The sequence below is a fragment of the Ipomoea nil genome, unplaced genomic scaffold (genome assembly GCF_001879475.1).
Source record: "Ipomoea nil cultivar Tokyo-kokei standard unplaced genomic scaffold, Asagao_1.1 scaffold1735, whole genome shotgun sequence".
Classification (NCBI taxonomy): Eukaryota; Viridiplantae; Streptophyta; class Magnoliopsida; order Solanales; family Convolvulaceae; genus Ipomoea; species Ipomoea nil.
The window spans coordinates 271537-298168 of NW_017618163.1; the positions used below are offsets into that span (position 1 = coordinate 271537).

The 26632-nt window shown below is 36.3% G+C and overlaps 1 protein-coding gene and 1 non-coding gene across 2 annotated transcripts; both read right to left on the minus strand.

The window, feature by feature from the left end:
• Positions 1 to 2342: 2342 nt before the first annotated feature.
• On the minus strand, positions 2343 to 2414 carry TRNAQ-CUG. Its single transcript has one exon. It is a non-coding gene; the product is annotated as a tRNA-Gln (tRNA).
• Positions 2415 to 16463: 14049 nt separating this feature from the next.
• Positions 16464 to 20983, minus strand: LOC109192016 (phospholipase A1-II 4-like). Its single transcript, XM_019342644.1, has 4 exons — positions 20979 to 20983; positions 18954 to 19202; positions 17992 to 18346; positions 16464 to 17303 (listed from the first exon to the last, which is right to left on the minus strand). Exons 2-4 carry the CDS (start codon positions 19184 to 19186, stop codon positions 16671 to 16673), a joined length of 1221 nt encoding a protein of 406 aa, XP_019198189.1. The 5' UTR covers positions 19187 to 19202; positions 20979 to 20983; the 3' UTR covers positions 16464 to 16670.
• Between the last annotated feature and the right edge of the window lie 5649 nt (positions 20984 to 26632).

Here is a 26632-nt window from a genome sequence, read left to right on the forward strand (position 1 = left end):
ATTATACTTGTGTAATCGTTAGCGTCACATTTCAACAATAGAATGTTGGTTTGGGCCCACCAATATTCCGCCCCAATAATATATGCTCTTTGACAAGACACTCTCACACTTTGAGCGCAAATTATGCTGTGGACTCATGTTCATAATGCATTGTGGACACAAGTCATGCATTGTGGACATGAGTCCAAAACGACGTCGTTTTTAGGGAAAACGCGGCATATCAGTTAAAAAAAGTTAATTTTGTCTCGCCGTTAACGGCGTTATTCGTTTGTGGAGTTATGAATGTAAAGTTATGGAATTATGAATGTACAGTTATGTAATTATGAATGTACAGTTATGGAATTATGAATGTAAGTTATGGAATTATGAACACATAGCTCTGACATTATGAACTTACAATTATGAACATATAGTGATAAAATTATGAACATAGAGCTTCGAAAATTATGAATGTATAGTTATGAAATTATGAATGTACAGTTAGGGAATTATGAATGTACAGTTATAGAATTATGAATGTACAGTTATGGAATTATGAATGTAAAGTTATGGAATTATGAACACAGAGTTCTGACATTATGAACTTACAATATGAACATATAGTGATAAAATTATGAACATAGAGCTCTAAAATTGTGAATATAGAGTTTCGAAAATTATGAATTTACAGTTATTGAATTATGAATGTACAGTTACGGAATTATAAATGTACACTTATTGAAGTATGAATGTACAGTTATTGAATTATGAACACAGAGCTCTAACATTATGAACTTACAATTATGAACATATAGTGATAAAATTATGAACATATACTCCTATAACGAAGCGGTCTGAAATTTAAAAAAAAAAAAAAAAAAAAAAAGTGGAAGATAACGGTGCCACTAACGGCACCGTTACCGTGTCCACAATACATGCTGGACATGGGTCCATAGCATAACGATTGCACTTTGAGATATTGGTAGGAAGGCTTCCTACCTTTCCACAGCTCGTAGGAAGTCTTATCAAGTTTCTTGCAGGGTACCCTATTTAAAAGGTAATTACTTGTCAAAATCGCCTCACCCCACATATTTTGAGGTAGGTTGGAACTTATAAGCATCGCATTCATCATATCTTTCAATGTGCGATTCTTGTATTCAGCAACACCGTTCAATTGATGTGCCTTAGGGTGTCGTGTGCTTGTGTACGATACCAACACTAGAACAGAAGCCACCAATAGGTGTTTCGTACTCACTACCTCGAACGCTTCTAACACTACAATAAATTTCATATTTAATGACAACACAATTTGTCACCAAACCTATAGATTTTGGTCACTAATAAAATTAGTGATCAATTTTTATGTCGTCACCTGTTGTCTATGTGTGTGTGTATGTTTATTTTCAAGTGAGAACTTACTTTATTCTGTGAACCTGAGAACCTGTGTACATTCTTAATGTTACATCATCCTACGACCTAGAACATGGTGCATGCAAAAAGTCAAACCAAAACATGATGCACATGTATGAATTGTGTTTGCAATACAGTGTGCATTGTGTTATAGATATATACACCATCCACTAGTCTAGATAAATGATCCAAATTCATTTTCATGTTCACATCTTAACATAGGTTTTCATTTCAATATATATATATAGAATTAATTTCACTTTTGGTCCCACGACTTTTGAGTTCTTATCACTTTTGGTGCACAACTTTAAATTTTTTCAATTTTGGTGCCTAACTTTGTTATTTTTATCAGTTTAGGTCCTTCTAGCCAAATTGACGATAAAATATTTCCAGATTTTTATATTTTAGGGGCAAAATCGTCATCCCATGGAAAGATCTTCAATATTTAAACAAAAGAAAAATCATATTAAGAGGAAAAGAAGAGTTTGCCAATGGTCGAAACTATAAATCCCATAGATCTGTTTGGTTTCTGCCCATCTTCCCCATTATTCTCATCATCAAACACCTATAGATATGATTTTACGGTGATTTTGTTTAGATATTGAAGATGTTTCCTTGGGATGACGATTTTACCCCTAACAATATAAAATCCAACAACATTTCGCTGTCAATTTGGCCGAAAAGACCAAAATTGATAAAAATAACAAAGTTAGGCACCAAAATTAAAAAATTTTAAAGTTGTGCACCAAAAGTGATAGAACATCAAAAGTCGTGGGACCAAAAGTGAAATTAATTCTATATATATATATATTAAAAGTACAATAACTGGGGGATCAAAAAGGAGAAAAAGAAACTCTTTTGAAAAATATTACTCCGTATAAAATTGATATTTGTTTGATATTTTTCGGGAGAAAGACACTTTTTTATGTCACAGGACAAAACACTTTTTAAAAAGGTTCCACCGAGATTTGAACTCGGGTTACTGGATTCAGAGCCCAATGTCCTAACCACTAGACCATGGAACCATTTGCGCTTGATTAATTTTTGTTATTAATAAGTATATAATGGGAAATTGGGAATATGGGATATTGGGCAATAGGTTAGGCCAATAGTCTGAAACTCTCAATCCACTGTCAAACAATCAGATCCACTAAAGTAGCCCAGATATTGGTTCAAATAAGGAAGCAATAAGCACGCTTAAAAACAATAACAAAATGAAACTACATACAAAAATAGATCTCATGCAATAATGTATATTATCAAATGAAATTGTAATAAAATTAAAATGACATTTTAGTTTTGTTATAATAAAATTAGTGTACATTTCAAATGAGACTGAAGTGTAATTAAAATGATATAACATCGTTTTGCTTTATGGTTCATGTTGCTACATGGACCATGATCCAAAGTAAAATTTGACTAGAGTAATGCTACTCACTCCTAACAATTATAAAACATGCCATGGGAGGAATTTAGGAGGGAAAATTAGAATGGGTAAGAAGAATTTTTCATTTTAATAAACTAGTATTTTCACCCGTGTGATGCACGGAATGGATTCGTTATAATATTTTAAGAATATTTGGATCAATATACAATTATATAAATTATAACATCGAATATTATATAATGCAATTGAAGAATTGAGTTGTATCGACTATATTTTCGGATGTTATCATTGTTTGAATTCGAGCAAATTATTGCCCAATTAATAGCTAACGTGTAGATGTACGCATCCGGTGTTGAAACTTTAGAGATTTTATATATTAGTGTTTAGGATTTGTATTAAGTGGCAAATTTGCTCTTTGTCTAGCAACTCAGTTATATAAATCATTTGCTATCCAAATTTATTTGTATGGAAGATATATTTTTTGTGTAGATATATACCAATTTTGTTATCTTTACATAAAAAGAAAACATAATATCACTGGTTGGAATTACACATTATTGAAAACCTCTTTGTAGACGACATTGCTAGTAGAAACGGAAACTTGTCCATCATCGTCTAGAGCTAACACCTTTAGGCCATCTGGATGGGTGGCTCGGGAAAAAGCCACATACAATTGACCATTGCCCATTGCATTACTATTTTCTCTAGAAAATCAATGAGCTCGGATCCATATGTATCTCATATAATACATATACTATAGTTAATCCGTTTTCTTTTTGAAATAGTTAATCGGGGATCACTTAAAATTTTGAGTCAAATAGGAATATTCATTTTCTTTTTCAATTGGCCTAATTTATGTGTTATTTTTAATCATAGTCAATTACTTTTTTTTTTTTTAAAATACATATGAATTGGTTAATTATTAATAACAGGTTTTTTAAAAAAATATTTTCAATGAATTATTAATAATAAATTCTTTTTTTTTTTTAATTTACCTATACTATTGTTAATTCGTTTCCTTTTCGAAATAGTTAATCGGGATCATTTTTAATTTTCAGTCAATTATTAATATTCATTTCCTTTTTTAATTGCCATATAATTAGCATAGTCATGCAATAACGTAGTAATAATCTTTTCTGTGCAAAGTATTCTCAAAATAGTTTACCCATTGCATGACTATTTCCTCTGGAAGTCAATGAGTTCAGATCCATATGTATCTCATATAATACATGTTGGTCCCGGTAGGTCAAAGAGAGTCTAGAGGGTGGGGGGAGGGGGGGGGGGGATGAATAGACTAATCGATTCTTTTTCAAAGAATCTCCTTTCGGAGATATGCACAGTGGAAATGGTATTCTGTTTTAATTATTCTTTGCACACTTTCGTGTTAGTAAAAACTTAGCGTTTGGTCGATATGATATGATATACAATGCACGAAAGTAATAGCTGAATGTAAAGAGATGAGAGAGAGAGAGAGAGAGAGAGAGAGAGAGAGAGAGAGAGATTTTTATAGTGGTTCGGCTGTTAACGAAGCCTACTCCACTCTTCTTTCACAACCCATGAAAGGGTTTGCACTATCACTCCTAGTACAAACTACTTCAAGCTGGCTTCCTTGATCACTAAGCCGGACAGCCACTTGAAAGATTTTCAACTCCTCGAGTTTACTCCGCCTCTATCAACTTCTTCATAAGTTGAGATGTTGGAAAGATAATCAGATGTTTCTCCAACAGGTTGAAGCTTGTCTTGATGTCTGGATTAATCTTCACTTGAGAAATTACAAGACTGCTTCAAGTTGTGAAGTATGTAGAAGAACATGCCTTTGAAAACTTCACAAGATCACTGGTTATGAAAAGCTTTTGTAGATGAGACTGCTTAAAGAGCTTTTCTTTTGATTGCAAGAGTGAATTAACCAGCCCCTTCTTCAATGGTGAAGAGAGGTATTTATAGGTGGAAAAATCCATCCGTTGGAGGGAGATAAAAATTTCAAACCTAATAACCAGTGAGTATTACCCAGTGGGCATTGGGCTTTTAATGCCCTTGTACTGTATAGCCGTTGGAGCCAAAAACATTATAACTTTTGTCCTTGATCTCTGACAAAAGTTAGTCTTTTAATGCTCCTTGTCTTTAGTGAATATCATTCCTAGGACACTTTTTGTCCGAATGATTTACCTATCTGAGTGATAGACAACATTCTCATTGCTTCACTTAATGAGTGTTGTCTGTTTACAAGTCTGTCTTTGACTTGTTTACTTGGAAATGAGGAACGAAAGATTGTCCTATCTTTCGTCCTTCCTTCTTAGATGAACATTCCTTTTGTAAAATCAGTCTATCCGAGACTTGCTTGAACCTTCTTTCGTCTGGTAGCATCTTTTTATCATCTTGTAATCTTCGAATCTTCATGTTGACCTATTATACTAGTCTCGTGCATGATTGAACATATCATGCCTTTGTTATACGAGACTTATCTAACAAATGAAAAATAGGGGTCTACATTCTAAGACAGTTTGGTATCATCAAAATCTAAATACACTTGTTCGTAACAATACATATACTTAATCAGTTTTCTGTTCGAAATAGTTAATCGGTGATCATTTTTAATTTTCAACTAATTATTAATATTCATTTTTTTTTTGTTTCAATTGGCATAATTTTCATGTCATTTTTTATCTCAGTCAATTATTATCTTGTTACTACATATCAATTAATTAATTATTAACAATAGCTTTTTTTTTTTTAATATTTCCAGTCAATTCTTAATAACACATTCATTTTTCAAATTATATATATACTATTGTTTGGGCAGTCTAGCCATTTCTTTTTTCATTTGAATCAATTTGTGATCATTTTTAATTTTTAATCAAATATTAATATTCATTTCCTTTTCGAATTGGCCTAATTTCTGTGCCATTTTTATTCTCAATCAATTATTCTTTTTAATACATATTAATTAGTTAATTATTAATAACAGATTTATTTTTAATATTTCTAGTCAATTATTAGTAACAGATACTTTTTCCAATTTATCTATACTATAGTTAATCCGTTTACTTTTCGAAATAATTAATATTGGGATCATTTTTAATTTTTAGATAATTATTAATATTAATTTAGTTATTCAATTGGCCTAATTTCCGTGTCATTTATATTCCCAGCCAATTTTTTTTTATACATATCAATTAGTTAATTATTAATAACAGATTCTTTTTTAAATATTTTCAGTCAAATATCAATAATAGATTCCTTTTCCAATTTACATATACTATTGTTTGGGCGGTCTGACTATTTCCTTTTTTATTTCGGTTAATTTGGGATCATTTTAATTTTCAGTCAATTATTAATATTCACTTCATCTTTCAATTGACCTAATTTTCGTGCAATTTTTATTCTCATTTCTCAGTCAATTATTCTTTTTAAATACATATCAATTAGTCAATTAGTTAATTATTAATAACATATTCTTTTTAAATATTTCTAGTAAATTATTAATAACAAAATACTATACCAATTTACATATACTATTGTTTGGGCGGTCTGACCATTTCCTTCTTTCTTTTTTTTTTTTTTTTTTTTTTTTTTTTTTTTTTTTTGCAATTGAGTCAGTTTGGAATCATTATTAATTTTCAATCAATTATTAATATTCATTTCCTATTTCAACTGACCTACATTCCATGTTGTTTTTATTCTCAATTAATAATTATTTTTTGTAATATTTTTTTTAACTATAATTTCACATTTGAACATGGTGTAGATAAACAAATAAAACATATGCATATTCAAAGAATGTAAAACCATGCAATCTTACAATTTAAACAAAATACACAAATTTAAAATTATAAATATAAAATATAACAAAAATATTGAAATGACTAGGGACAAATGCCTGTAAAATGTCAACCATCAATCATAGAAACAATGTTTAATGACCAAAGACATAAATGGCTAGACTCTCAACAGGAAAACATTTTATTAATAATTAATAATTTCAATCCAGGTTCTCAAAATTCACAGCTCTTAACAAATCCACCATCCTTTGCATCACATTTCTTATTTCTCTCCATCCAGAAAGTCTTAAAGGGCAAGAAAAGTCAAATAACTTAATAAAGTTACACAAAAAGAAAAAATGTTACTGACAAATAAGTAATCACAAATGTAAACAATACTGCACCTCATCAAAGAAATCATCATCTTCTTTGTCACAAATATGCCTAGGAAAAACTGCATCCTTGAATTCTCTCACAACTGTGTTAAAATAGAACTTCAAAAAATTAGCCATTACCAAAAAAAATTATACAAAAAACTCGGCCTTCTTTAAATCTATTCGAATACTTTTGAACATTGACGGTAAATATGTTACCGGACAATACTATCGTATAACTGAGTAAAGGTAATTGTGTTGCTATAGTTTCAGTACAGAAATCAAAGTGTGTCCCTGCTCAGCTATGGACCTTCTACTTATACTAAGTTCCCCAACGGTAAGTAACAGTAGTATGATGAGGAGCCGAGCAATTATTACCCTGTGTTGAATGAGCGTAGTAAATGGTCTGTAATAATCATCTTTGTCTGTTGGACTTCTGCCTGTTGTATTTTTGCCGTAGGACTCTTCTTTAGTGTTTCCGGGTTCGATGTTTGTTAGTGGTCTGGGTCGGGTGCTTGACCCATTACTCTGTCACCAGCCCCCCTACTCCCGAGTTTGCGAATGTAACTAAGTTGGCTTGGGAGTAAAAACTGCATCAAAGATCCTTTTTTTCCTTAACCGAAGCCACGAAGGCCCGGATCTCAGCTCGAGATTCGACCAGTTTTGGCCGAGGCGGACCTTGGCCAGTTTGGCCGAGGCGGGCCTCGACCAGTTTTAGCCGAGGTGGACTTGGCCAGTTTTGGCCGAGGTGGAAGGCGAAACTCGGCCAGTTTTAGCCGAGGCGAACCTTTGGTCGAGGCGGACCTCGACCAATTTTGGCCAAGGCGAACTCGGCCAGTTTGACCGAGGTAAACCTCGACCAATTTTGGCCGAGGCTGGCCTCGACCGATTTTGGCCGAGGCGGCCTTGGCCAGTTTGGCTGAGGCGGACCTCGGCCAGTTTAGGCGGAGGCGAACCTTGGCCAGTTTGCCTCGGCCAATTTTGGCCTAGGCGCGACCTCAGCTAGTCCCGCCTCGGCTAGTTTAGGACAAGGCGGACTCAGCCAGTTTGGCGTGGCCGAGGCAGACTCGACAATATTTTTTATTTTTTTTCGTGTGTGTGTTTGTATCTTACTTCGACCGGTCGTAGGCTCGATCAAAGGTCGGCTCTTCCGTAGGGTAGTGAGCGAGGTTAGACCTCGTACTATTCCTTTGGGGATAGCGTTTTCGTAACCAAACTTTGAGTTAGACCAAGAAACGTCGTTCTGTCGGGTAGCTAGCTAGACCGAATCCAGTGCCGACCCTTAGGGAGTTGAGTGCGGTAATTAATAACTTTTATTATTATTATTATTATTATTATTATTATTATTATTGAATCAGAGCCCCGCCTCCGCTACCATAGCCGGGGACCATGGTAGAGGCCGAGGCCGAGCCTTGGCCATGACATCTCTTCTTTGTTTCTTGCCTCTAGCATGGTGGATGAGGACAAGCCTCCTGCTTTACTAACACAAGGGCTCCATGATTTTTTTTTCTTATTCAACAAAATTGATCAGGGCGGACCATGAACAATAGTTACATCAATAATTATATTGTTGATCTTGTTGTGTTTTAGCGAATAACATGTTTTTTGCGCTGCACGGGTTCCACCTCTAGCTCCTTGTCTCTTTCTTCCATGATCTGATCGTACTTCATCTTCGTGTCTGATGAGGATGGCTCAGGGCCCTCTCTATTTCGCCACACGTTTTCGTTCACGGATTGGCCTTGTTGTTGATGCTGTTGTTGTTGCCCTGGATACTTCACAAACTGAGTGAAGTATTCCCTTTGAATGAGCTCCTCTATTTGTCTCTTAGGGGAAACTTTCATGCACTCTTCTGGAAATTGCACCATCTCCATATCCTCGGCTTGGTCTAGGATTATGGCATTACGCTAACCGGATGGGTAAGTGGGGTCAAATGACACAAAGAGATCAAACGGGGTCCTCTTGAAAATTGGTCTCTACTTCCCTTCTTCGATGGAGCTGCGTTTGACACCTGGTTGGTTGGACCCATTTTCTCAGACTTTCCTCCTGTCTTGCCTTCCTCCTCTTCCCTTTTCTTCTTATCGGTTTCTTCTGCTTCTGCATAACGGTTGGCTGTCTTCATCAAATCCTCATAAGAGCGGGGGTGATGGGCATTCAGTTGCTTGTGAAGATCTCTTGATCTTAGGGCATGGATAAATATCGGGATTGCCGCCTTGGAGTTAAATTCGTAAACATTGTTGACATCCTTTTTTCCATTTGCTCAGGAAATCTTTCAGGCTCTCGCCTCTATCTTGCTTTACTACGCAGAGGTGAGAGAAGGGTTTCTTATGTTGTATATTGCCGGAGAAGTATGTCAAGAAACTTTTGGATAATTCTCCAAAGTTTTGGATCGACCCATCCGAGATGGTATTGAACTAGTCTTGGGCCACCACATCCAAAGTGGACAAGAATGCCATTCACATGACAGCATCCCCCGCCATGATCATTACCATAGAAGCCTTATACCTTGCCATGTGGACACGCGGGTCGGCGGTCCTTGTGTATGCTTTGATGGCGGGCAACCTAAAATCCTTCGGCAGAGGCGTGTCCATTATATTTGGGGAAAATGGAACTGCCATCCTCACTTCGGGTTCCAGCGATTGCTCCCGCGCTTCCACTTTCTTTGCTAACTCTTCAATTTTTCTTTGCAGTTTTTCGACTAGGGCCGACTCATCAAGGATCTGGCGTGGGGCCGGCTCATCAGGGTGCCAGCGTGGGTTTCCGGCTCATCAAAGTGCCGACGCGGGGCCGACTCATCAGGGTGCCGGCGTGGGGCCGACTCATCAGTAACAGGCGCGAGGCCGGCTCATCATGGTGCCGGCGCGGGGTCGGCTCATCAAAGTGCTGGCACGGGGCCGACTCATCAAAGTGCCGGCGCGGGACCGACTCATCAAAGTGCCGACGCGGGCCGACTCATCAAAGTGCTGGAGTGGGACCGACTCATCTGATTCGCCCATTTTCTCCGTGGGTGATTTCTCCGCTACTCTACTCTCGTGTCGGTGAGGGCCTCTGGTGGAGGACCCCTCAGCCCGCGATCCCAACCTTTGCCGAACGGACGCCCTGTATCCCAACCGTTCCGGGGCAGACTGGGAAGGGCCTGGTTGTCGTCTGTCCGGTCTACTTCTTTGGGCGTTCTCCTCGATCTGGACCCCTGTCCTGGTGTGACGGTTGTGTCTTGTCGTTGCTGGGTTTCTTCCCTTCGTGGGGATTCCACTTCTATTTTCTGGGGCCGTGGCGGGAGAACTTGTCCTTGCAATCCCGCTACTGCCTGCTCTAGCGCTGTCGCTGCTTGCTGGATGGCTTCGACGGTCACCTGGAGGTTCATGATTTGGATGGATGCCCCTGTTCCTCCATTGTTGAGTTGTTCTCGGAGGTCCCCTACTCTTCCGCTAATGAGTAGTTCTTGGAGGTCCCCTGAGGTGTTGCCGTTGTTCAAGTTGCGGGAACCGTGGGCACCGTGGGAGCTGCAGGATCCTGAGCGTGCCATTGCTTCAAGCTTGTTTGCTGGAAGAGAAAGATGTATGTATTCGCCTGCTTGAGAGTTGATCTCAGGCTCTCAATGAAAGCACCAATGGCGATAAATATGTTACCAGACAATATTATCGTATAACTGAGTAAAGGTAATTGTGGTTCTATAGTTTCAGTACAGAAATCAGAGTGTGTCCCTGCTCAGCTATGGACCTTATACTTATACTAAGTTCCCCAACGGTAAGTAATAGTAGTATGATGAGGAGCCGAGCAATTATTTCTCTATGTTGAATGAGCGTAGTAACGGTCTGTAATAATCATCTTTGTCCGTTAGACATCTGCCCGTTGGATTTCTGCTGTTGGACTCCTCTTGAGTGTTTCCGAGTCAGGTGTTTGTTGGTGGTCTAGGTCGGGTGCTTGACCCATTACTCTGTCAAACATAATCTTTAGGAATATGTGCATGAAGAAAAGTTCCCTGAAATTGAAGTGTTACAAAAAAATATAGTAAAAATCATATGCATAAACAAAACATTTTGAATTTAAAAATATTCAAACGATAGTACAAAAAATACAATGCCTCATGGAATACACACTCTATAGACTTTATTGTTTCAACACCTCTTCTATTGCATTCCTCTATTCTTAGGAGAAATTTCATGCCCAACAATGTCGATTGAAGTTGAAGCCATGCGTATTTGGTGTAATAAGATTTCTACGCTAATTTGTACTCTGTTCAGATTCAAATGTTTATAACCGAGTGGAATTGTTTATAGCTATATGATTAGCATAATGAAGTGTATAAATAGGACTCTACAGCTATACATTTTGCAAAATCGTCTATTTAATTACACAAATTCTAGAAGAAATGGGATTCTTGCTTTATTTGTTTTTCATGAGAAGTGACAAAAATGCCCTTACTAAAATAGAAAAAATTATGAGAAGGACTAAAAGTGTCCAAAAAATGATAGTCTGGGATGTAAAATGGCAAAAACGATAGTTTAGGACTAAATTTGGAATTGCCACCAAAGACAAGAGACCTCCGGTGGAATTAACTCATATTTTTTCTCACATTTATTTCTCATTTCTAATCGTACTAACCAATTGTATTTTTATTGACAAAAAAGGTAGTCACGAATATTATCAACAAGAGTGACCAACAACTATTTGTCACAAAAAGTACAAAAAATTGGTGTCCACATTATACTTTGTCACAATTACAGTCGTTCCCGCCATAATTATAATGCCACCAAAATAAACATATATTTAGTGACAACAAATAGTGACAACGCATGTTACGACACTATTATTCTAGTAATAGTGACAACTTATTCGTAACAAATATATACTTGTCACAATTACTATATTATCTGTGACAAAAAAAAAAAAAAAAAAAAGTTATCACAATTACTCCACACAATAGTGTCGAATTATTTTTTTAGTCACAAAAAGAGTATTATTTGTGGCTAAATTATGAAGTGTTACAAAAGATTTGTCACTAAATGTCTTATTTCTTGTAGCGCGGCTTCCCGAGTACTTCACACCAAGCTGTACTCCTACACCACGAGAACTACACACAAAGCTACGTTCTCACGGGATTTTCACACTCCCGTTGTTACTCCACCCTCACAAGTTACTAAGAAATTAAATAAAGTATTTCTCTCTCAGACTTAAATAATTTATTTCTAATGAAGCTTAGATCCCCCTTTTTGGCTAATTTGTGTATTGTTTTCTTTTTCTCTCATTCGTATTTGCGTTGGGAAACTTCGTTCTTGTAAAATTGGTGATGGCCTTCAAGTCTGCTTGGACAATTTAAAGCCAATGTAAGCTATTTGCCCGTTGATCAACTTTCGATCTTGATCGTCCATCTTCGTATGTAATTGATCAAAAAGTGTCAACTTGATCTGCAATATTAGGTAGTAGTCTTTCCACCGCTTGTCAAATAATTTAAATAATTTTGACCGTTGCTCGTATGTGGATCTAACATACTATCCCTTGAAAATTGTAGCCTCCAAAATTTGAATAAATTCTTCATGTGAAAGTTTGACAATCCACGTGGATCATGGTCCATGGAATAATAAATTGATAATATACATTCACAGAATTAAGTTCCAGTGTGGGTGCATGTTTCCCGTGCAGTTGTGCGGTGAGTAATGTGCGTGTGTTTTGTACTTAAGGTGCGTGAGACTTGTGTTTAAGGTGCGTGAGTTTTGTACTTAAGGTGCGTGGGTGTGTACTTAATGTGAGTAGTTGTTGAAACTTAAGGTGCATGAGTTTTGTGCTTAAGGTGCATGAGTTTTGTACTAAAGGTGTGTGAGTCTTGTGCTTAAGGTGCGTGAGTCTTGTGCTTAATGTGAGTAGTTGTTGAAACTTAAGATGCGTGTGCTTTTGTACTTAAGGTGCATGAGTTTTGTGCTTTAGGTGCGTGAGGGTTGTGCGTAAGATGCGTGAGTTTTGTGCTTAAGATGCGTGAGTTTTGTGCTTAAGATGCGTGTGTTTGTGTTCTAAAGGTATTTTATTTGTGTGCTTAATGTGCGTGTGTTGTGTACTTAAATTGCGTCAGTTTAATGCTTACTGTGAGTCCAACCGCACGGGAAGCCCTCTCCCGCACATGATCCCTTCCCTACATTCACATTTTAAAAACATAGTTTTTTTTTTTAATGAATTATCTACTCAATGTAGTTTTTTTTTTTCTTTTTTTTTTGAAAGCCAAGAAAGCCATTATATTAACTCAGCAAAACGGTTCAGACAAGCAGGTGGAGAACCTCTCCAGACAGAGTGAGCGGTTAAAGCACCCTCCTCTTTAGCTAAACAATGGGCTACCCGATTGGCATCCCTGCTAATAAAGCTATCATAACAATTGGGAATCAAACTAACTAGCTGTAAACAAGAATGAATAACATGGCCAACATACGAACGAAAATTAATGCATTGATGGAAACTCGAGCAGAGGGTCTGACAATCAGAATATAAGACTACGTCTGTAAAACCTTGCTCTTTTGGCCAAGACAACGCCTCTTGGACTGCCATCGCTTTGGCCAATAACGAATTGTTGGGGCAACTCAGGGGTCCATTCATCACTACTTCAAAGGAGTTGTCGCCATTCTATAACAAGAACCCGAATGTCGCCGAGCCACTATGAGCGTAAATACCTGCATCCACAAAACCAAACCTACCGGTGAAGGCTAATTGATGTGGTGGAGGGATAAAAGTAGCGGACGGTGGTGTAGCTGATGAGGGAAGCCGTAGCTGGTTGATGGATCGCCATACAACCCACCGCGCCTACAAGCTCTGACAAACCGACTTCGGAGATGGTAAAGAGGACGAAATCGTATTTAGAAATTCTATTGTGCGTCATCGTATTCAAACTAATCTAAAAAAAAAAAAACCTGAAATTAATCTAACGAAAAGAAAAAGTATTTATAAATATAATATCAATATAGAAGATGTGTGATTTATAATCTGTTTTCTATTCAAATTATTTTATCCAATTAATTATGTTTCATATTTTATTATGAATATCTTTTATCATGTTTACAGTGTTTTTGGTTTATTGCTTCCAATAATTAAGATTTCATGTTATGCTCTTATTTGTAAGTTTTGTTTTATAAATTTTTATTAATAATTACTTTATTATTTAGGTTCAATTTGACAGAGCTTATTTAGAAGCTTATAGTATAGGCATGGACGAAGCCAGAAGAGGCAGCTGCCCCCCTCACCCCACCCCCACCCAATATATAACCTTTGTATGTATTCAAAACGGGCCGGCCCGCCCCACCGCAGGCTTTTGTGGGCCGGCCCGCGGGCTAGGGTTCGTGCAACCCTAACCCGCCCCGCGCGAGTTGGCCAGCTACGCGGGCCGGCCCGCAAATTTTTTTTTAGTGTTTAAAAATTTTTTAAATTAATATTTTAAAAATATTAATCTCACACACACACACACACACACACACATACACACACACACACACACACGTTACACAGTAAGGCAGAATTTTATATATATAATTATATATATGATGTTACACAGCAAGGCAAAATTCTGCCTTGTTGTGTAACGTATATTTATTTATTTATTTTTTTATAATAGGTCTAGCTCGCGGGTTGGCTCGCAGTCCGCGTGGGTTAGCCCGCGCGGGTTGCAGGTTAATTTTGGCTCGCCCCGTTAGGCCCGCATGTTCACGGGCTTGCTTTTCCATGACTCTAACCCGTCCCACTGTGGGGCGTGTGCGGACCAACCCGCGGGCTTCGGCCCACTTTAATAGTACTATGTATATATGTATATATAGTACAATTTTTAGTATTAGTATAAAAAACAGAAAGATATTAACAAGTATTGAGTTAGATTAGTTATGCAAAGCATGTGTTTGGTTATAATGAAGGTAATGGGTTCAAATTTTTGCATAAACACATTTTCATAGTTTTTTTGGCTTCAACACAATCACGTTTTTAATAGTTTTTTGTTTTTAATATTTAATACACACACATATAACATTCTTTTATATTAATAATGAGATGCATAATTTATAATGTGTTTTTTTATTCAAATTATTTTATCAAATTAATTATGTTTCATATTTTGTTATAAATATTTTTATATAGTTTAGATGGGTTTTATTTTCTGCGCATATCCAACAATATTTATACCTATATTTCTTAGATATTTTTTTTTTCAAATTATCTCTTTTGTTTTAACGTTTCGCCTTCACTGGAAAAAATTTCTGGATCCGTCCCTGCTTCTTCGCCCCCACCTCAATGGAATTCCTGGCTCCGTCCCTACTTATAGGTTATTATTTTAAAGAGTTAATACCTCCGATGGTCCCCCGAGTATTAACGATTTACCAGCTGTGGTCATCCGAGTTTTAAATGACCTCCAATGGTACGGTCCTCTATGTTTTAAAAAATAACCACCCGTGGTCCTAATTCTTAAAAAAATCCGAGTTTAAAATGACCACGTGACGTCCTAAATGGACCACAAGTGATTATTTTTTAAAACATGGAGGACCATTGGAGGTCATTTAAAACTCGAATGACCACAGTTGGTAAATCGCTAATACTCGGAGGACCATTGAGGGTATTTACTCTTATTTTAAACTATTTAAACTATAAGTTATAAGGTATGTTTGGTAATGTTTCCAAAATAAGCTAGTACCTTAAAATACGAGCTTATTTTGAAAGGTAGCGTTTTAAAAATAAGCTAATAGTTTTCTAACTTTTTTTTTCATCTTTATCCTTATTATTTTAAATAAATGACATCATTTATCCTCCCAATTATAACCCTTTTGGCCTTTTCACTTCTCCAATATTTTTTTTCATCATCTTCCTCAACTCTTCATTGCCCACCAACTCCTTAAAGTTACAACTCTTCACCGGCCAGTAATATCTCAATCAACGAAAATTTAAGTGAGACCTCTATTGAGATGAAGGAGATTCACAATAATATTGCTACTTCATTATGAGATGCTAGATCATGATTATGCTAATATATAGTTTCATTTCAAAATGCTAAATTTTAATATGCTTAAAACCTATTTAACTTTAAAACTATTTAAATTTTATGAAGATGTCATTTTTAGTCTTTTTTTACATTTATCAACCTATCAAAAAACTAATTTTACCAAAGACTTTTAAGCATAATTAGCTAGTTTAACAACTCTTTAGTTTTCAGCTTCTAGCTTATAGCTTTTCATCAGCTTTCAGCTACCTTATCAGCTAGATTTGCCCAACATAGTCTTATTATAATAATAATGTGATTGTTATAAGCTTATTTAGTTTTAAATTATTTATTCGTTTTTATAAACTGTAATTATTTATTTATGAAGGCATTGATGGATTTAGGAAAACATCTAGAATTATTTTCATGTGTATGTAAATTATTTAAAAAAATTGAAATTTATTTCAAGTCATTTGACATTAGTATTTTTTATTTATTTAATTTAAATTTTAGTTATAAAATAATAATTAATTTCATGTAGGATCCACTTTTATTATTATGCTCGGAACCTATAAAATAATAGGACTGAGCCTGATTATATTATATATATTGCAGAAAAGAGATGATTGAAACATAATAATTGAAATACAAGCTCGCAAACAAATCTCGCACACACATGCATTGGACTAGACAGCAAGCCACAAGCGGCTAGTTGCCTCAGCTCCAATTTTATTCAAAACACACTGAATAATTATAGAAATTAATTAAGGTCTTCATGAAGCTAGAGATCGAAGACTTAGCTTTATTCAAACACACATATTGCATTCTGTTTAAAATGTCTCGTCCTCGTCCACTTCATGATCGTCAAGGATATAATTCCCGTCGTCCTGCTGAACCATTCCTTTATCCTTTATGTTAAACCATTCTGTGGGTATACGATACTCGTCTTTCAATGCACCCTGATACCTATTAACCCTGGCAAGATCAAAGTCACCCTGACGCTCAAACCCTCCTCGAGACCCTTGGTATCCATCAATTCCATGCATATAAAGCATCAAGTCATGATAGGAGAGGCCCTCAAGATCCTTCAAATAGTGGGATTTCTTAGATTCAATCACCAAACCCACCCCCACATCTACGTAAGGTATTTTTGGGTTTATCTTACCCTCCATGGGTGCAGACTCGGGAAATTTTGGAAAAGGATCATTGGCGTCGGAGATTCGCAAGGCTCGAAGGTTTTTTTGTTGATTAGAGAAGGCGTTTTTAAAATTCTCATCCCCTACTTTGAGGCTTGCATACAAGAAAGCAGTGACTGGGACATGTTTATTATGGTTGATTGGATTGGCAGCCAGGTCTACTGCGTTTAGTGTTGCCATGGATGCACCCAAGCTGTGCCCTGCCACGGTTATGCTGATGTCCTCGTCCTTGTATAACTCAACAAGTCTTGCAACTTCTTCACGAATCTATATATATATATATATATATAACAAAAGCAAGTCAAGACAAATTCTATACAATATAATTAGTTTCACTTTTAGTCTTACGGCTTTTGAGATTATCACTTTTGGTGCACAACTTTAAATTTTATTTTTATCAGTTTTGGTCCTTCCGGCCAAATTGACAGCGAAACGTTGCCAGATTTTATATTTTAGGGGCAAAATCGTCATTCCAAGAAAAGATCTTCAATATATAAACAAAATAAAAATCAAATTAAGATAAAAAGAAGGGTTTGCCTATCGTCGACGCTATAAATCCATAGATCTGTGTCTAACTTCTGCTTGTCTTCTTCCTCATTATTCTCATCGCTCAAACACTTATAGATATGATTTTACAGTGATTTTGTTTAGATATTGAATATGTTTATTTGGAATGGCGATTTTACCCCCCTAAAGATATAAAATCCGGCAACAATTCATTGTCAATTTGGCCGAACGGACAAAAAATGTTAAAAGTAACAAAGTTATTAGGCACTAGAATTGATAAATTTTAAAGTTGTGCACCAAAAGTGATAGAACCTTAAAAATCGTATGACCACGTGAAATTAACTCTTCTACTATACAATACAAATTGAAAAAAAAAATAAAAAAATAAAACGGAAGCTAGCTAGGGGTGTTATCAATATATATAAAATAATTATACATATATATATACCTGATCTCTGGCACTCATTCTATTGAGTTGAGAATCTTGAATGGTGGTGGTATACATATCGTAAAAGCCCTTATGCACCAGAGGATGAGAGTTTTGGCCAAAGATTAATGGCGCATTAACAAAAACCAATGTGATATCAGTAATGGCCTCTAAGAATCGGCGTGTTCCCCTCCAAACAACCAAAATATCTCTTCGTCCTAAAGCAACTTTTCCCTCATCCGTGGCCACAGCAATATATCCATTCCAGTTTGATTCCCTTAGCACTGCATCCACTCGGGCTGGGCTCACAGTGTACCCTGTCCTAGCTCCGATTGGGAATCCAGATGTTGCATAAAAGTATTTGGTCACTTCATATCTGCATGCACAAACATACATGCAATGATACACATACACTAGTAAGGCATATATATATATATATATATATATATATATATATATATATATATATATATATATATATAACAATCACTAGACGCTCCTCGGACGCTCGGGGGCGCCCAGGCAGCGGCGATTAATCAATGCCTAGGTGCAGTGTATTTTTTATTTTTTAAAATTTTTTTAAAAAAATTAATTGTAATTTTAAGACTTGTTCATTATAAACTATTTAATACTTTAATAATTAATAATAAAATATTAAATATTAACCCAGGGTTATTTCGCTCAAAACCATGTACCGTTTTGAGGAAAATAATTCATTTAAAAAAGAATGAAACAATAGCTAATCAGCCGACTAGGCGGCCTAATCCGTGCCCAGGAGGCTTAGTCAGAGCCTAGGAAGCCTAGGCGGTCAGGGCCTAGGCAGCCGCCTAAACCACCAATTATGGTGATAAGTTAGGTGTCCGGCCAATGTTTATGTGCGGATTAATTGGTACATACGCGGGGTTTTTGCAACACTGATAAGAAGGGTGATATGATGGAAGTGAATGATAGAACGAAGAAAGAAATTAAATAGAATGCAATACTTGAAAGGGTTTCCCTTGGCTACTCCACACTTGGCAAGGAGGTTTTTCCTGGCATATCGTGATAATCCCACATATTTGGAAGCTGGTTCGTCTATGAAAGAATTGCTTGCGGGTGCAACCATGGTTCCGTAGTGAATGAGGTAACGGCGGAGATCCGAATCCAAAGGCTCCAGTAGCCCTTCCCAGTTATCACTCCCACTTAGAACCCTCCATCTTTCACCAATGCCACTCATCTTCAATTCTCTCTCTCTCTCTCTCTCTCTCTTCTTTTTTAATTTCTATGGATTTCTGTTGTTCTCAAGTAGTAAGTGGTGTTGAAACTCCTCACATACTCCCCTTTTTATACACATCACCCACGTTATATATTAAGAGTAAATACCCAAAATAGTCCATCGACTATAGTTAAATTCACAAATTGGTCCTTGACTTTCAATTTTAACCAATTAAGTTCTTAACTTTGCAATTTTGACACGATTTAGTCCTCCATCTATTTGACCGTTTGTTGACCGTGATCGACGATCTTCAGAAGAACCTTCAGCTCTCGTCAGAGCACGTGGAGGCCTCCAGGATGACGTTGCACCGGTTCGGAAACACGTCGTCTTCTTCGCTCTGGTACGAACTCAACTACATTGAATCCAAAGGGAGGATGAATAAAGGCAACCGAATTTGGTAGATTGCTTTCGACAGTGGATTCGAATATAACAGTGCGGTCTGGAAATGCAACCGGAACTTTAAAAAACCGACATTGGATCATGAAATTACATATATATCCTCAAATGTAACAGTGCGGTCTGGAAATGCAACCGGAACTTTAAAAAATCGACGTTGAACCATGAAATTACATATATATCCTCAAAAATCACAGACAAATAGACAGAGGACCAAATTTGGTTGAAATTGAAAGTCGATGATCAATTTGTGAATTTAACTATAGCCGAGGGACCATTTTGGGTATTCACTCATATATTAACTATTCCGTCTGGCAGTAACCAACCAACTTCTTTTTTCTGTGGTCAGGTCCACCTGGTTCGCTCCGAGAGGCACACTTGTGACAATCGAACCCGGGTGGTCAGGTCCACCTGGTACAGAAGCTGGCTCAAAGGGAATCGTCACTTGTGACAATCGAACCCGGGTGGGCAGGTCCACTTGGTACGCTTCGAGAGGCACAGAAGCTGGCTCAAAGGAAATCGTCACTTGTGTCAATCGAACCCGGGTTATCCCGAAATTCTCCCCCACAAAGAGAGTTCATTTGCCACTTGAACTACCCTATTGGGTTTTTTTTTTTTTTTTTTTTTTTTTTGAAGGCAAATAAACTCATAATATCATTAGCTCAAAGCAGATATAAAGCTACGGTGGGTAGGGGTGTGCAAACTTCGGATAATTTTCGGTTAACCGACCGAACCGACAAATTTCGGTTAACCGTTTTCGAACCGAACTTTTTCGGTTCGGTTAATGGTTAAAGAAATTTTAAAACTTCGGTTAACGGTTAATTCGGTTCGAAAGGTCGGTTAACCGAATTAACCGAACGGTTAACCGAAGTTTGTAATATATATATAAATAATAATATAAATATAAATACTAATTTGAAGTTATGGATGTTTGGAGTTTATAATTAATGTTTTTGTATATTTTGTTATGAATTTATTATAATATGTATTTTATTTTAATTGGATTTATTATTTTAGGTGTTATTTTTAGAATTTTAAATTTTAACTTTAAAAAGTTCGGTTAATCGGTTAACCGACCGATTAACCGAAAAAAATTTCGGTTCGGTGAATTCGGTAGAGAAAACTTCGGTTCGGTTAACGGTTAAAAGAAAAAAAACTTCGGTTAATTCGGTTCGGTTAAAACGGTTCGGTTAACCGAACGGTTAACCGATTGAACACCCCTAACGGTGGGCTGCCTGATTTCTTTCTCTACGGGACCTTACAACCGGCTATAGTGTCAATATAAGAACAGTCGAACCCTACGTTAAACATACTAGAGCAAAAATTAAAACAATCATAAACTACCAATATGTGTCACAAAAGGTATTTTATATTCATTACTTGGAATTGCTTGTAAATTAAATGATGCCACTACATTTTAAAATAAATATTTAATTAATTTAGTAATTACAAGGCTACAAGTTTGACCTTCAACAAGAGCAATCCATTGACATTACCTTCATGGTTTAAGTCATTCGTGAGTTTAACAATAAAAAAATAAAAAGGTTAAGGCCCTGTTTGGTAAAATGGATGTTAGCTGATAGCTGTTTGTTGTTAGCTGATTGTGTTAATTAGAGGGTATAAATAGTTGATAACATTAGCTGATTGTAGAAAAGTGTTTGGTAAATTAGCTGTTAGCTGATAGTTGTTTGGTATAATTTCTTTTCTCAAAAAGCTAATTGAAAAAGTTGCTAGGAGTAGCTTTTTTAATTTTAGCCTTTTGGAGTTGCAAAAAGCTAATTAACCAAACATTTATATTGATATTTTAACTAAATCAAACAATTAATAGTGGTCAAATAAGCCAAAATTGGCCTATAGGCCAATTTTTTACCAAACAGGGCCTAAGTTAAATTCAATGAGGTCTCTGCAGCCCTGCCGGCTCATAATCAGCGCAGGTAGAATGCAGAGAGAACTTTGTTGGTGACGATTTGTATGGAAAGGGGAGTCAAGATCGTGAAGGAAGCAAGAGAAGATTATTTTAGAAAGAGAAACTCTACGTCTAAGTCTAGATATAGCAAGAAAACTCCGTGCTACAAATATAAAGAGATGAATAGGGGTGGCATTTCAGTTCAGATTATCCCAATCGAACCGAACCGAACAATTAAGTTTTAGTTTATTATTAAAAACCCATTGATGTTATATTTTATAAACTGAATGGTTTCGGTTCAGTTCACTTAAAACCAAATGATTTTATATATATACATATTGGCCCTGTTTATTAAATGGGTGTTAGTTGTTAGCTTATTGGGTTAATAAAACCAAATGATTTTATATATATACATATTGGCCCTGTTTAGTAAATGGGTGTTAGTTGTTAGCTTATTGGGTTAATTAGACGGTATAGTATAACTAGTTGATAACATTAGCTGATTGCAGAAAGGTGTTTGGTAAATTAGTTGTTACTTGTTAAGCTATTTGGTATAATTTTTTTTTCTTAAAAAGCTAATTGAAAAAGTTGTTTTGAGCAATTTTTTAAATTTTGACATTTTGAAGATACAAAAAGCTAATTAACCAAACACTTATATTGATTTTTTTAACCAAATTTAACAATTAATAGTGGTCAAATAAGCCAAAATTAACTGATAGGATAACTATTTTACCAGAAAGGGCCATTAAATGTAGAGCCTTGGTACGCATTCTACCTACAGCCACCAATCTAAGAAAGAGCTCATTCATGCGTTCATAACTTGTCTTTTTGCTTCACAAATATGGAACCTGTCACAACTTATGTTTCCACTACAGGAAGGGGAGGATTTCATGCATTAATTGGGTGGATAGGTGGTTAAGAGTAACAGATGGTGTGTCCAGCGCAAAACGTGTGGGGGGTTCTTCATTCAATTTGGAGTGCGAGAAACCAATAGTGTTTAATTCTTTGTAATAGTTTAGTCAATTTTAGTAGTGATTGGTCCTATACTGGCTTAATTATTTATAATTGTATTCAACTTTTAGATTCTATTAGTGACTGTGAGACTTATTATGTTCGTAGATATGATAATTAAATTGCTCACGATCTTGCAAAAGTAAATGGTGCGTGGACGGCTCACTCTATATGGTGTCAGAATCCTTCCAAGCTTTTTAGGCTCTAGCCTTCTTTAATATATTTGATCATTTACCTTCAAAAAAAATATTAAATAATTATATATTTTATTTATACTCAAATACTTTTATATTTACAAATTTACCTAAATGTATATACTAAATCTCAATTTTTTAATTCAAATTTTCATAATTGTTCTTTGTTCTTTTTTTTTTTTCTTCGAGTTTGTGACGTTGTCGTCGTATGGCATGCAGACCCAAGTGAAGAAGTTGGGCAGGTTTATACTTCTTTTAAATTGAGAAATTTGCAATATGCATTGTGAACTTGTTTAGATTTTTAAATTTAAATTATTAGTGAAAATAAATAAACAATTATTTGTGCAAGAGAACTAGTTAGGAAATGTTTAAGTTCTCAAATTGAATCGAAATCTGAACTGAATCAAATGCGATTTGAAATCGAACTATTTCAAACTGAACCAAAATCAAACTGAATAGTTTCATTTTTTCAAAATCAAACCAAATCGAAACCAAAAAAATCGAAACACCTACCCCTACACATGAAAAGATATTGTCCAAAATTGAGAAAACAGCAAGAGACTATGAACATGATGATATAGAAAAATGACTCAGATTATAATAAAGTGATGTGACATATCATCCTCATGTAAATGAATGCATGCACCCTTACATTTCCTCTTGGTGACACGTTCTAACTAGAAGAAACGGTGGCATACATGCATTGGAGCAATGCAGAGACAAAAGTAAATGAGTATCATGATGAAAAGGTGGCATACATGCGCTTTCCTTGAGCAATGCAAAAACAAAAGTAAATGAGTATCGTTTCAAAAAAAAAAAAAAAAACAGTAAATGAGCATCATAATGATGTTCCTTGCATAACTTATTTCTGGGTTTGTGCCTATGATAGATCTGCAAATTGGGGTGAATGAGGTTATTTATACCATTTAATATAAATGATGTAAATATAAAAGTGCTATTTATACCACCTCATTAAATGTAGTCAAATATTAATATTTATTATTTATTTTTATTTAATAATCAAATTACTAATTAAAAAAAAGAAACAGAAGGTGAGACCGGAGAAGGCGACCTTGGTAGCCTTCTACCTGGGTTGCCTTCTCCGGTGAGAAGGCAGCCCCTTGCAAAAAAAAAAAAAAAAAAGTCGGCGATGGGTTGCCTTCTCACCGGACAAGGCAACTGGGCTTCCTTCAACCTGACACGCACAATTTTTATTTTTATTTAAAAACAAAAAACAAAAACCTGACACGCATAATACTATAGCTACTATGCACTGATTATGTACTTGAAATTTAAACGTCGAAACTCAAATTATATTCGTATAGTCGTTTTCTTTTGGGTACGTTACGCATACGCCAATAACTATTCAACGCACATACCAAAACGCATAATTCTGGAGAAATAGCCAGCACCTCATGGTGAACAGCTTATGGTAAAAAAAAACCGCACACGCCATCCTACACCCACGCACACACCACCATAAAAATTCTCCTCAATTTATTTTTTAAAACCAACATGCACAATACTATAGCTACTATGCACTGATTAACTACTTGAAATTCAAACGCCGAAACCCAAATTATATTAGTATAGTTGTTATTTTTTGAATACGTTATGCTCACGCACACACTAAAATGAATAATTTTGGGAAGAAAACAAACACGCCATGGTGAACAGCTCCTGGTCTAGAAAAACACACATGCCATTCCACACTTACGCACACACTACCGTAAAATTTCTCACAATTAAAAAAAAAACGACAAGCACAATAATAAAACTACTATGCATTGATTATCTACTTGAAATTCAAACGCCGAAACGCAAATTATATTCGTATAGTTGTTTTCTTTTGGATACGTTACGCACACACCCGTAATAGGTAACACACTTACGCACACACCAAAATGCATAATATTAGTGAAATAACCAGCACTTCATGGTGAACAGCTCCTGGTCCGGAAAAATCCACACGTCATTCCACACCCACGCACACACCGCCGTAAAATTCCCCACATTTAAAAAGAAAAAAAAAAAAAACAACAAGCACAATACTATACATACTATGCACTGATTAATAGTTCGATAATCCCAAGTTCCAGAAACTATCAATACATGAAGCATAGAACACAAGCGACCTTAAGGACAATCTCGTTTTCACCGAGCTAAATGATGTACTTCTTTCTGACTTGGTGATTTTTGGCTATATCTGAAACACAGAAGAACGCATATTTGAGCAAACATAGAAGACAGAGACTATGGTTTATTAGAAGAAAAAGATGGAGAAGATTGACTTTTTGTAGCCGGATGAGATCGTTAGCCTTGCTTTCTAGGTCACACTGCAGGTCCCGTAGAGTATTTGAGGAAAACGCCATCTTCGCTGATTCCCGGTGGAGCTCTGGGGACTTTCGTCGTCGACTGGACTGAATTTACAGTAATTTAGGGCAAAATAAATATTGAACCCAGAATACAAGCGAAAAGAAGAGGAAAATAAAAATAAAAATCCCTGTTTCTATTTGATTTTTTACCCCCTTTTTCTATATAATTCCTGTAATTTCTACTCCGTATTATACTGTTTTGTACCAAGTAAATTCATATATGTCATGATCAAATACTTATTATTATCTTATAAGTTACAGAGTTTAAATTATAGCTAATAACAACAAAAAAAATAACTTTATTTTATTATACTTATGTAACTGTCAACGTTACATTTCAATAATAGGATGTTGGTTTTGGCCCACCAATATTGAGTTATTCCCCAAAATGGTCCCTCGACTATTGCTTATTCTCAATTTTGCATTCGGACATTCAATTGCACTCAATGTGATCCCTTAACTTTTAAAAACTATCCCAAATTGGTCCTCTGTAACCCTTTCCATCAAGTAGGCGTTAAGTTTGGGAGTTTTTGGTCATTTCGTTATGTTTTGTGGTTTTTGTTCCCGCTTTGGCTTAAATGTCCGATTCTCCTTGACTTTTCCGTTAACTACGAAATAGTCCGGCGACTAGCTTGTTCTTTGGCTGTTGTTGTTCGAAGCGGTGACTCCGGCGACCTGCGAGTTCCATGTCGCTGGCCCTGGAGTTGATGCTGTTAGCGTGACAAACAGAGCACCCAAGCCTGCGTCCATCCCCGTTGGTCCCTTTAATAATTCCAGAAAGCTTGAAGGTGATGAATGTCTTCTCAAGGAGTTCAACACCAATGGCGTGGCTCGGTGGCTGACCTCGGGGTTGAAGATGCATTTGTGTTTGAAGAAGAGAAATCTTCCTGTGCAGATTTGCCGGTTGTTTTCCCAGGTATGAAAGCAGTCGAAGAGTATCGGATTGTCTAACACATGAAAAGCAAGAGAGAAGAAGAGAACGAAAACAGGAAGAAGAAGGTTTTTTATCTGATAAGTCAACAAGGAGCAATAGCAACATATATACTGTGGACGTATGCCTCTTGGCAGTTATAACTACCCATAACAAGAGAATGACATAAAAGCCTTAGAGAGCTTGTCATCGGCGAGGTCGGTCAATAATGATGACGCTTAAGTGGAGATTACTTTGGACGTGCGCGAGGACTCCGTGGCGATGCACAACGTGAAAACCGCGGGCGGCGCTGACGTGGAAGACCTGGAGCTGGCTCTGCTGGCCGGAGGCTTGGAGAAGAAGGCCACGCTGGGGTCCACCCTGGTGAGAAATGCCTCGTGACCAGCTCGCCTGAAAAAGAAAATGAAAAGGAAAAAGAAGAAGTCAAGGCACACAGCAGATGAATGGACCAAAATACCCCTAAACTTAACGCCAGGTTGATGGAAAAGGTAACGGAGGACCAAGTTGAAATAATTTTTTAAAGTCAAGGGACCACATTGGGTGCAATTAAAAGTCGGAATGTGAAATTGAGAATGAGCTATAGTCAAGGGACCA

Bases quoted from the DNA above. Each gene is read 5' to 3' on its own strand.
- LOC109192016 (XM_019342644.1), bottom strand. From the start codon at position 19,186: ATGAGTGGCATTGGTGAAAGATGGAGGGTTCTAAGTGGGAGTGATAAC. The intron at 18,347-18,953 runs GTATTGCATTCT...TTGTGCATGCAG, and splicing joins GCCAAGGGAAACCCTTTCAA to ATATGAAGTGACCAAATACT. The intron at 17,304-17,991 runs GTATATATATAT...ATATATATATAG, and splicing joins GAATGAGTGCCAGAGATCAG to ATTCGTGAAGAAGTTGCAAG.